General features: G+C 36.1%; 1 protein-coding gene and 1 long non-coding RNA gene across 5 annotated transcripts in view; one reads left to right on the top strand and one right to left on the bottom strand.

Moving 5' to 3' along the window:
* Positions 1-13061, top strand: part of LOC107568261 (NACHT, LRR and PYD domains-containing protein 12-like) — a 35459-nt gene that overhangs the window by 17294 nt on the left and 5104 nt on the right. For 3 of the 4 annotated variants that reach the window (XM_016254196.1, XM_016254194.1, XM_016254195.1), the window contains 3 exons: positions 7360-7533; positions 11257-11430; positions 11957-12130. In XM_016254196.1, coding sequence (XP_016109682.1) covers positions 7360-7533; positions 11257-11430; positions 11957-12130 — 522 coding nt within the window. The remainder of the gene's footprint in view (positions 1-7359; positions 7534-11256; positions 11431-11956; positions 12131-13061) is intronic. The other variant, XM_016254197.1, reaches the window with a different exon arrangement.
* The window catches only part of LOC107568263 (uncharacterized), a 902-nt gene continuing 359 nt past the window's right edge, over positions 12519-13061 (bottom strand). Inside the window, exons 2-3 of the long non-coding RNA XR_001606733.1 lie at positions 12955-12994; positions 12519-12668 (exon numbers count right to left, since the gene is read on the bottom strand). This is a non-coding gene — a long non-coding RNA (uncharacterized lncRNA). The remainder of the gene's footprint in view (positions 12669-12954; positions 12995-13061) is intronic.

The raw sequence follows: 13061 nt of genomic DNA, 5'->3' as shown, positions 1-13061 counted from the left end.
ACAAATTTATCTAAATGAAAAAAAGCAATAAATAAAAAAAAAAAAAAAAAATTATATATATATATATATATACAATTTTTTTGTTCGGACCTGCTTGGAAAAAAATATAGAGGCCGCGCCTCTTGGAACTTTAATTGAATACCCCTGACTTTTATAATATAGAAATACTTTATTTGTATGGTTTTGTAATCAGGGTTTCTGCAGGTTTCACCAAGTCAAAATTAAGACTTTTTAAGACCTTTTTAATACCATTAAGAATAAAATGTAAGACCTATATCACGACATCAAACACACACACACACAAAGGAAAATGCAGAATCACAAAATTACTGGCAAAGTAAATTTATTCAAATTGAACAGTACTGAAGACAGGTTAGATGCATTGTTGAACTACAGAAAAAGAAAAGAAAAAAACTTCCAAACATCTTGCTGTGAGTCTGCAGATGTGTGTGTGCGTGTGTGCTACATTAATTTCAGCTCTTCTCTCTTGGACAGAATCTCCTTCTCAATGTTCTTGAGCTCAGCTGATTTTTCCTTGCTGGCCCTCCTCAAAGCATTTGACTTAGTTATTAGCTGAGCCATCTTACTGCCAGCCTTGCCCTCAGCCTCCTCTGCAAATTTGTCTGCATCTCTGGAAAGACTTTCAGCAACTGTTTGTATAGTGTTCCTCCTTTTTTTAAGTTCCTCCAAGGAATCCTCTGCCGCCTTTCTCTTTTGCCCCTGTGCAAGGGATTCTTTCTTCTTTCTCTCTGTCTCAAGGTAGAGATGGTACCTGGTTCTGGCTGATGCCACCGAACTCAAGAGTTCTTTTGTCAGGGGAGCTTTGGTAACACCTCCATGTCGAGTGACATAGTCACATACCAGCCTCTGTGCTACTAAAGTGTCCTCTTGCATGTTGCAGGTTTCTATTTCTTTATTAACAGAAAAGCCTCTTTCAACAGTGGCCTGTCCATGAGACAAAATCAGAAGCTTGTGGCAAAAAGCTCTTGGTAGTTACTAAGGAAACTGCTCAAGAAGACGTCAAGTCTCTTTTGCATCGTTGGGAAGGAGAGGAACTCCTCACTTCTGCACTCAACAGACAGGAAGGCATTTGTTGGAGAATGACATCCCCTAAGACAAAACAAGTGAAAAAGACAAAAATAGTGCATTTTTATTTGATAAATCATTACAATACATCATTAAAATATAGCAACAATCTGTAACGGTTATAATGAGCAGAATCATTACTGTATCTACATTTGTTGATAATGGTGGATAAAGCCTATTTCAATACCAAGTCAGCTACTGCACACAGAACAGGTGCTTAACCATGAATATAACAATAGTAATAGATCTGTACTCAAAAATATGATCCGGACTAGAAAAATAGAAAAGAAAAAAGTGCACACAACAAATAATAAGTGTACTGAAAAGGACAAACTTGTAAAAGCAATGCTATTAGATGTGTGAAATTAAACATCTTTAAAAGGTAAAGCAAAAAAGTTCTGGCCATAACACAGATTGTGTTAACAGCACAATTAAAATATTAAAAAAATTAATTCTCTGTGCTGACCTCTTACTTTTGTTAAAAGCCTCTTCTACAACTATTCCTACCAGCAGAAACACCTCCTGTCAGTTGCTTGTCTTGCAGAAATGTCTGTACAAGACATTTCATCTGCCTTTTGCACTTGTCTGGGTCTCTGAACATGACAGAGGGGTCCAGACACGCCATCTGCCTAACTGTTGCATATTTGAGAGGGCTCTTCTCCTGACGATGTTTGAAAGTCCTGGCATGCAGTCTCTTTTAAACTCAAGGACTACGAGCTCAAAGATTTTCCTGCTCTGGACGTGGGAATTAAGAAGTCATACTTTGTACAATAAAATGATATTTGCTGCTGCTGAACAAAATGTATAAAAAGATCTTTCTAAATTACCACACTACCTTGAGGACTGACTCAGCACCCAAGCCGATATCAATATCCTTTGGTGGAAGCCAGTTCTTCTCAGTTGCTTGTCTTGCAGAAATGTCTGTACAAGACATTTCATCTGCCTTTTGCACTTGTCTGGGTCTCTGAACATGACAGAGGGGTCCAGACACGCCATCTGCCTAACTGTTGCATATTTGAGAGGGCTCTTCTCTTGACGATGTTTGAAAGTCCTGGCATGCAGTCTCTTTTAAACTCAAGGACTACGAACTCAAAGATTTTCCTGCTCTGGACGTGGGAATTAAGAAGTCATACTTTGTACAATAAAATGATATTTGCTACTGCTGAACAAAATGTATAAAAAGATCTTTCTAAATTACCACACTACCTTGAGGACTGACTCAGCACCCAAGCCGATATCAATATCCTTTGGTGGAAGCCAGTTCTTCTTGTCAGTTACATCCAGTTTGGTTATCTGCAGTGTGGTGATATCCTGGAGGACCTCCCTCTTAATGAAGCGTCTCAGGAGACTCTGCCAAAAAATAATCTCAGAAGTAAATGGAAGTATCTGGTGCCCACATTTCTAAAAAATATAAAGCCATATATATCATATCCTAATTCCAATTAATGAAAGTTCAAGAAATTACTTATTATTCATTAACAAAGTGTTAATGTTAATGAATTCAATTAAGCCTAATCAGTAGTGGCAATAGTTATGTGCTGATAATGTACAGAGCTATCCATATAAATCAGTACCTTGATCAGCTCAGCCAGGTCATTGCTGAGGAAAGGCATCACTGGCTCATCTGTTTGATACTTCTTCAAAAAGGGACTGAAAAGCCTGGCAACAGTCAAGGAGAAGTGTAACTTGGCCACGATGAGTGTGTCTTTCATGGCATCCTCCACTGTGTCAAAAGATGCTGTCCCAGGGTTTGGGAGTTGTTTTCTTCTCACCGCATCCATGTACTGTGTAAGTGATGGCCAAACTTCAAGAGCCCTCTCTATCACAGGCTCGTTTTCAAGCCACCGATGACCACAGAAAGATAAAGGGAAGACGGTGGACTTGGTCACAGCAGTGTAGTCTTCTCTCCTTGCTGGCACATTATGGAATAATGTGTGCATGGTTCTCAGCAGTTTCTCCACTTGCCATTTGGAAAAGTCACTTTTGACTGCATTATGTAACGTGTGGAGTCCACAGCTCCCCACAGCAACAAGTTGAGAACCTCCATACCTTTCTGCATGTTCTTGTTGGAAGAATGGAGTTCAAAACATTTAAAATTCACATTGGGCCCATCCATTGAAATGGACACCAGTCTCCTTAGGTGAAGGGGGTCCACACACTCCTGAGGAAAAAAACTAATAAACTTAACCCTTCAATTAATTTTCATTTACACACATTCTGTTATTTCTGGTGTTGTTTATTAACCAAGAAATTAGTAAGCATGCATTATACTGTGAATGCTGCCACCCTTCCTTTTTCTATTAATTGTGTATATATTCAATGTCAATACTTTTTTACTATGCCCATTGAACCATGTACACAGTAAATTCCCGAGTGTTAAATTAACACTGCTCGGAGCATATATGGTCCCACTCTAAAAGAGTGTTAAAGTAACACTGAAGCGGTGTTAACATTAATTAGATAATTATGGGATTAATTAAGTGCTGATTGATCATTAGTGATGAACAGCTGCTGTTAACAAGCAGAATCACTGAAGAAAAGAGAAACACAAGAACTACAACTGACTTCATCCACAGCAGAATCACTGAAGAAAAGCGAAACACAAGAACTTCAACTGACTTCAGCCACAGCCTTAGATGAAATCAACTGAAATAAACTACATTAAATCCATCAAGATCTCAGCAGAAGATAATTAAACAAATCCACAAACAGCATCACCAGCTTCACACATTACTAACCAGTTTGACTTTTTGTCATGCATCAAAAAATGTCTTAAGAATTAACAGAGGTTTAGATATTAATGTTTATTGAAAATAATACAATTTGAAGTCACCGCTGTGGAGATAAGCATTTGCTTTAGTTGAGTTATTGACCCTTGACTCTCTAACATTAGTTTTTCTCTGGTTGCTGTAAGTGTGTTTATGAATCACATTGGTTATGGTAAGAAAAACCAAGAGAAAAAATAATCAGGTAACGTTGGCTATAATATGATACTGTTGTAGATGTTGTGCTTGTCCCGATTGTCGCGTGTCATCAGTGGTGATGCGTGATACGGTTTGTTATTGATCACAACTGCATTTTAAAGAAACATGAAGGGCTTTTAAAACATTTTGCACACCGGTGTACAACATCTGTGCTGTTTTTATGATTTCTGTATTATTGCAGTTCTATGATATAAAATAATGTGAAAAAACTAAATGAACCATTTTTAGAAATATAGTTCATAGAGAGGTTTAAACTCTGGCACTCATAGACATCAAGAATCAGCATATGAATCTCAGCGATGGTGATGATCATCAGACAGATTCATGCTGCAGTGCATTCTGGGTGCACCAATCATAACTCATCCATGGCTCCCAGCATGCATTGTGTCATGAATAAATTATGCCGCTGCATTGTTTTAGGATTTTCTTTTATTCTTACTATTTGCTTTTATTTTTGTTGTGACTTTTTACTGTCTTGTTTTGTGACGTTCAAAAAAACAATCAAAATGGTCAGAATATTTAGTCACCATCGCTGAGATTCATATGCTGATTTCTATGAGTGCCAGAGTTTAAACTTCTGTATGAACTATATTTCTAAAAATGTTTCAATTTTGATTTCTTACATTATCTTGGATCGTAGGTCATGATATAATACAGAAATCATAAAAGCTCTACAGATTTAGATAATATGCAATGAAAACTCACATGCGTGAAATGGCTTAATCAAAAGTTGCTTGCCATCTCATATGTGCTTTATAAACACAATTGTAACATCAAAAGAGAAATGTATTCTTATCAAGTCAAGGGTCAAGAGGCAACTAAAGCAAACGCTAATCACCAAAACGGTAAGTTGAAAAAAAAATCTAAACCTTAATTCTCAATAAAGAATTTCTGTTTTAGATACTCCAGAAAAAAAGTTGGTAAACTGGTTAGTAATGTGTGAAGCTGGTGATGCTGTTTGTGGAGTTGTTTAATTATCTTCTGCTGAAATCTTGATGGATTTAATGTAGTTTATTTCAGTTGATTTCATCTAAGGCTGTGGCTGAAGTCAGTTGAAGTTCTTGTGTTTCGCTTTTCTTCAGTGATTCCGCTTGTTAACAGCAGCTGTTCATCACTAATGATCAATCAGCACTTAATTAATCACATAATTATCTAATTAATGTTAACACCGCTTCAGTGTTACTTTAACACTCTTTTAGAGTGGGACCATATATGCTCCAAGCAGTGTTAATTTAACACTCGGGAATTTACTGTGTACTGCTTGAAGATCACATTATTACTTACAGTTTTTCTCGATTGCTTAAACACATTTCTTGAAATTATGCCTTTTTTTCTTTTTTGCAGAACTCTAAACACAAATCCATAACTTCTAACTCAATTCCCCTAACGTCCTATATTCAGGTCAAAATGAAGCTCTCCACTCAAAACAGTCTTGCTGAAAAACCAAACTTTGCTCTCAGACATGACACACAAACCCTCAAAAACACACACTACAACACAGTCCTACACAATAATGTGATAAATTCAAAACAATACTACAAAAACTGGTAATAAGTTATTTTGCGTGTGGTCCCCTAAGCGATGGAAGCGATGGAGCGATGGAAGCTGACATTATCCCAAACAACAACATAGCAAGGCAGCACTGGTTGTGCTGGCTCCCTCTGGTCAAGCTGGAACTCACGCTCTCTTAGACCATCAAGGAAACCAAGGAGGAGCATAGTGTTATAAGGTCCAAGAATGGCATGGCGGTGGAGTACCCCTCGTTGGCTGATGGCCGCACACATAGTGACGTTCCCTCCTCGTTGACCAGGGACATTCACAATAGCCCAATGGCCAATTATGTTCCTCCCCCTTCTCCTTCTTTTGGTTTGGTCAGGTTAAACCCAGCCTCATCAACAAAGATAATCTCATGGGGAGCAGGCCGACCTTCAATCTCAAAGATTCTCTGCAAAACACATTAAACACAGCAGAGTATAACTACCTAATGACAAAAATTGAAGTACTGATTACTGTAACTGTAACACATACAGAAATTATATCTGTATGTGAGGCAATTTGATGCATGTCTTTGAATTACAGCAGTATAGTGCAACAGTTACAGTACAATCAGGGCGTTCCCTCCGAGGAGGCAAGGGAGGCAGTGTCTCCTCAAAAATCGGATGACAAAATAATCGATACTACAAACATAAATTAAAAATATTACATTAGTAAATGTTGAAATTAATATTAACGAAGATTAATAAATGCTGTAGAAGTAGGCTGTTGTTTATTCTTAGTTCATGTTAACTAAAGTAGTTAACTAATGAAACAATACTGTAAATTGTTAAAAAAATATATTGTTCAAATTGTTAATGCCTTTAGTTATTATTTTGGAATAAATATAAAAATGCATAAAAACACTATGAAATGTATAATTAGTATAACAAATATTAAATTAAATTAAAAATAATAATAATAATATAATACAAAATAGAATTATATTTGTTTGCTTTTTTATGTAATATTTATTTAACCAGGAAAATGTGACAACATTAAGTGTTACAGGGGCATATATATATATATTCTTCCTCTTTCTCCTCCTCCTCTTCCTTCATTTCTTCCTCCACTCCCTACTCCTTCTCCTCTCTGGTGTCCTCGACCTCTTCCTTCATGTCTCTCTGGATCCATTGTTTCAAACCTGAATGAGCTGACTTTGGCCCTTTTATCTATCCATCGAAGCTTCTGATTGGTGAGAAAGAAAAATGCATTAAAATACCAAGGTTACATGTGCACTTCATGATTGGTTCAATTCATAGCTCAACTAATCATCCATCCCTCTGTTACTGAGCAGATAGATTCCCCTTTATTAATCACTTCTCAAGTCTAGAGAACTAAATCATAAGACAAACTAGTGTTAGCATAAATCTGCTGCATTTTCCTCTTGTCACAGTTTGCAGTAGGAGTTGTAGGAATGTGTTGTGAATCTAAAGGAACAAAACTAACATGTTATATAAAACACAGGCTATCATTAAGACATGAATCAACAATTGAATGAAATAAATAAATGTCAGGATGAATACAATGTCACTGAGATTTGTGTGAGTATTCATTAGAGATGCACACAGTATTTGACTGATAAATCATTAAATAGAATATCCATCACTTTATAAAGGAAAACACACTTTTCAAATCAGACATATTTTTATTGAAGAGATGGAGATGAATAGTGTTACATTGTTTCAATAACAAACCTTTATAACACATGACTATTAATTATTGATTTGAGCTGTTTTTCTCTTTCTCTCTGCAGGCTGTGTGACTGCAGTATTGGAGAGGAAGGCTGTGCTGCTCTGAGTTCAGCTCTGAGATCAAACCCCTCACACCTGACAGAACTGGATCTGAGCTATAATAAACCAGGAGATTCAGGAGTGAAGCTGCTCTCTGCTCTACTGGAGGAGCCACACTGTAAACTGCAGAAACTACAGTGAGTCTCTTCACATCTCAGTAACTATAAGGTTTCGAGTAAAAGGTAAAATGACACAAATGTGTTTTCCGTTAGCAGTGGTTTTGTTTGTTGCCCTCAGTTGAAGCCCCATAAAAAAATTAATGAAATAAAATAATTTACTTTTGTTAACTGCACTGTAAAAAATTGCTGTAAAAAAACGGCCATATTCTGACAGTAACATCCTGTTTTTTCATTACAACATTATAATCCCGTAAAAAAAATATGTATTCTGGGTAATATTTGTTATTGTCGAGAAAGTAACCTTCTGCAGTCCTTGTAGTATCAGCGTTCAGATTCGACACTCAGAGGCTGTGTTTCAAATCACACCCTACACCCTCATTCACTATTCCCTACATGCGTTTACTAATACAGTCCACCTGACCGAGAGAATGAACACTAATGAGTGAATTCAGACACTGATGAACAGCTGCTGTTAACAAGCAGAATGACTGAAGAAAAGAGAAACACAAGAACTACAACTGACTTCAGCCACAGCCTTAGATGAAATCAACTGAAATAAGACAGCAGAACATGATCAAACAACTCCACAAACAGCATTACAGTTTGACTTTATTTCTGTCATATATCTACAAAAATTCTTTGAGAATTTAGAGATTTAGATGGTTTATTGAAAACGTTTTGTTTGACCTCACCATCGTGGCGATCAGTGTTAGCTTTAGTAATGCTCTTGACCCTTCACTTCTTAATGCTAGCTTCTCTGGTTGTTGTAACTGTAATTGTAAAGCACATTTGTTATAGCAATAAAAGCATAACACAACTGTGCTTAAATGGTTCTGGTTATTTGTTGATGATGGTGTGATAATCTTTTAGTGGCCTGATTCACTGATCTTGAAAACTATAGTATGGGTTTTCACTTGTTTCATGTTGTTTAAGATAGCTATATGACACTGCAAACTGAGATGATAGACAATTATGATGGACACACAGAGACATCAAGAATCAGCACATGAATCTCAACAATGGTGACAATCAAAAGCTTCATGCTGCAATGCATGCTGGGTACCAGCACAGGACAAAACTCAACATAACTCCCAGCATGCATTGTGGCATGAATGATGCTGCTGAATTGTTCACTTATTTTCTTTAATTCTTACTAGGTGCTTTTATTTTTGCTTTTGTTTTTGTGTTGCGTTTTAGTAGCATGTGATGTTCAGAGTCGATCTGTTTATTAATTTTTTGATTGTCACCATTGTTGAGATTCATACGCTGATTCTTTATGTGTGTGTTTCATAGCCTGTTAATCTTATTTATTTAAGTGGTTTGTGCAATCTTTCATAATAGCCCGCATGTTCATTTGCTCAAATAAGTTGCAATAACATCACTTTGGTACAACAAGAGACTCTGGAAAAAATCAATGAACCGGTTTTTTTAAAGATGGCAATTTCATTTGCAAAGCACAGCCAACAGCATTATTGTGCTTTGGCTCTTTTTTACCACAACAAATGTGTTGATAAAACACAACTTTTAAAGCAGCCAATTAAAGATAATGTTAAAAATCAAGGTTCAAGATCACAACTTAAGCAAACACTGATCTTCATCATGGTAGTGTCCGAAAATATTTGAAGTCACCATAATGACGATCTGTGTTTGCTTTAGTTGGGCTCTTGAACCTTAACTTTAAAGAAAATAGTTTTTCTTTGGTTGCTTAAATTAGCTGTGTTTAACACAGATTTTATAGCAAGAAAAGCATAATCTATGATCAGATAGAACTGGTGTTTGTGATGTCAAGACTATCCTGAACTAGGGTGATTCACTGATCTCACCTAATGTTTAATCTTTTATTAAGTGTGTAACATATAAGTAATACTCTTGAGTTGCACCACTGATACTACTGCAATCATTGTGAAATATTCCTAAGCACAAAATGCACAAATAAAAGCTTTGACCTATGGCAGAACTTAAACACACACAGACATCAACAATCAGCCTATGAATCTCAAGATTGGTGATAATACCAAAAAAATTGTTTTGTACTTTGTTGAGATTCATGTGCTGATTCTTGATGTCTGTGTGATCAGTGAACAAGGTCATAAGATGATTATTTCATCATCATCATCATCATCATCATCATCATCATCATCATCATCAAACGTTAATTCTCAGTTTTTCGTGTCATAACAAATGTGATTTACACAAGCAGTTACAACAAACTAACATTAAAGATTCAAGGGTCAAAAGCCCAACTAAAGCAACCACTGATCGCCAAAATGGTGAGGCCAAACAAAACATTTTCAATACAATATACACCTCTGTTAATTCTCAAAGCATTTGTGTTGATATATGACAGAAATAAAGTGAGTCTGGTTAGTAATGAGTGAAGCTGGTAATGCTGCTTGTGGAGTTGTTTAATCATCATCTGCTGTTTTATTTAGGCTAATTTCATCTAAATATGTGGCTGTATGTTAGTTGTAGTTTTGTTTCTTGCTCTTTCCTTCAGTGATTCTGCTTGTTAACAGCAGCTGTTGATCAGTGTCTGAATTCCCTCATTAGTTTTCAATCACTCGGTCTAGTGGACTATATAGTGAACTAATGTAGGGACTAGTGAATGAGGGTGTAGGGTGTGATTTCAGACACAGTCTCTGTGTGTCGAATCTGAGGCTACTTTCTTGAAAACAAAGTTTAGATCTATTACAGTTATTCACCATATATTGTAAGGAAACTTACTGTTAATCATTTAACAGGTTTTTACTGTGGCATTTCTACAGTCTTTTACCGTTAAAATCATGATAATTTTTAAAGTGTATCATGTCAACAAATGGAAAGTCAGACAGCTATTTATCACATTAGATAACAGTATAAGGATGCTTTTTTTTACCCCAAATACTGCACTTTTCATATTCTTCAGTTATTGAAAAACTGTTGGTGTAATTACCTTCAACAAAACTGAAAACATTAACAAGACCTTTGTCTCAAAGCATATTCTGTAATTATTTTGATGCTCATTTGCTACATAAGTCTGTAATCATTTTAAATGAGCCTTTTACACGAGTCCTCTTTTAGCCCCATTGTAAACTACCACACGCGAGTCCCAAGTTCCTCTTTGCCTGAATGTTTATTAGCTACTGGCCAGGAGTCACTTTAAACACAGCAGAACGACACTATGACTAAAATATTACACACATATTTATATAAGAAATGCATTAAAATACCAAGGTTACAGGTGCACTTCATGATTGGTTCAATTCATAGCTCTACTAATCATCCATCCCTGTGTTACTGAGCAGATAGATTCCTCTTTATTAATCACTTCTCAAGTCTAGAGAACTAAATCATAAGACAAACTAGTTAGCATAAATCTGCTGCATTTTCCTCTTGTTTCGGTTTGCAGTAGGAGTTGTAGGAATGTGTTGTGAATCTAAAGGAACAAAAATAACATGTTATATAAAACACAGGCTATCATTAAGACATGAATCCACAACTGAATGAAAGAAATAAATGTCAGGATGAATACAATGTGACTGAGATTTGTGTGAGTATTCATTAGAGATGCACACAGTATTTGACTGATAAATCATTAAATAGAATATCCATCACTTTATAAAGGAAAACACACTTTTCAAATCAGACATATTTTTATTGAAGAGATGGAGATGAATAGTGTTACATTGTTTCAATAACAAACCTTTATAACACATGACTATTAATTATTGATTTGAGCTGTTTTTCTCTTTCTCTCTGCAGGCTGTGTGACTGCAGTATTGGAGAGGAAGGCTGTGCTGCTCTGAGTTCAGCTCTGAGATCAAACCCCTCACACCTGACAGAACTGAATCTGAACAATAATAATCCAGGAGATTCAGGAGTGAAGCTGCTCTCTGCTCTACTGGAGGAGCCACACTGTAAACTGCAGAAACTACTGTGAGTCTCTTCACTTTGGAGTAAATGGTAAAATTACACAAATGTGTTTCCCGTTAGCAGTGGTTTTGTTTGAGATGCACACAGTATTAATCACTTCTCAAGTCTCGAGAACTAAATCATAAGACAAACTAGTGTTAGCATAAATCTGCTGCATTTTCCTCTTGTTTCGGTTTGCAGTAGGGGTTGTAGGAATGTGTTGTGAATCTAAAGGAACAAAACTAACATGTTATATAAAACACAGGCTATCATTAAGACATGAATCCACAACTGAATGAAAGAAATAAATGTCAGGATGTCAATGTGACTGAGATTTGTGTGAGTATTCATTAGAGATGCACGCAGTATTTGACTGATAAATCATTAAATAGAATAGCCATCACTTTATAAAGGAAAACACACTTTTCAAATCAGACATATTTTTATTGAAGAGATGGAGATGAATAGTGTTACATTGTTTCAATAACAAACCTTTATAACACATGACTATAATTATTGATTTGAGCTGTTTTTCTCTTTCTCTCTGCAGGCTGTGTTACTGCAGTATTGGAGAGGAAGGCTGTGCTGCTCTGCGTTCAGCTCTGAGATCAAACCCCTCACACCTGACAGAACTGGATCTGAGTGATAATAAACCAGGAGATTCAGGAGTGAAGCTGCTCTCTGCTCTACTGGAGGAGCCACACTGTAAACTGCAGAAACTACAGTGAATCTCTTCACATCTCAGTAACTATAAGGTTTGGAGTACACACTGTAAAACCCGATAAGTTCAGAATACTCAAAATTGTTGTAGACACCGATTACCTCAAAAAATTTAATTAAGCAACTCAAATGTTTTAAGTTAACATTAATTATAAATAACAATTAAGTCAAACTAAAAAGCTTACATTTGTTTTTGCTTAATGTTTAATTGCAGTGTACTTAAAATGATTGTTTATCATACGTAATGTTTTTCATTTACCAATTATTTTAATGCAGTAGTGCTTTATTAAATACAAATACTAACTAAACAAAATACACTCATGCATAAAAAGCACACGCACAACTGTGGCTATACAATTGAGGATTTTTTATTCAGCCTTTTTTGAACCGCATGAACTGTGTATTTCTGAATGTCAAACACTGGAAGATCATCTCATCACAACTGCAGTGCTTGCAGGACTTGTAGTGGTTTCGTTGTCCATGATAACAAAATCAGCAGGAGAGGTGTTTGTGTCAGTGATGTGTGGCTCGCCCAATTCCTCCTGGAATAAGCACAGAGGGTAAAACTTTAACTTTAATTTTTGAAAACATATGTTTTTAATAAGTAGCTAGGTAAGAAGGTTTAGGCTGTGAGTGTGTGCAGTTTATATTGTAAAACAAAACGTAGAAGTATCGTCAAGTTATGTTTACCACAGGCTTTATTTTATTCATAAATTGAAAAACCCCATAGAAAAATCTCAAAGGAGCCCTCGGCAAATTACACTTCCTGGTTCTGACGCCATAGTTCCCCCATTCTATTTCAGATCTATTAATGCACTTAATACTTACATTTCATGTCCTGAAGAACAGTTCTCCTCACACACGTACACTGGGAGAGCATGTTGACATCATGTAAACAAAAAAAAAAAAACCTCGTTAAAAAAGCAGGCCAACTT

The sequence above is a fragment of the Sinocyclocheilus grahami genome, unplaced genomic scaffold, assembly GCF_001515645.1.
Source record: "Sinocyclocheilus grahami isolate Dianchi unplaced genomic scaffold, SAMN03320097.WGS_v1.1 scaffold1229.1, whole genome shotgun sequence".
NCBI classification, from domain to species: domain Eukaryota; kingdom Metazoa; phylum Chordata; class Actinopteri; order Cypriniformes; family Cyprinidae; genus Sinocyclocheilus; species Sinocyclocheilus grahami.
Note: the sequence above shows the minus strand (reverse complement) of the source record. Positions and strands in the feature narration are given on the sequence as shown.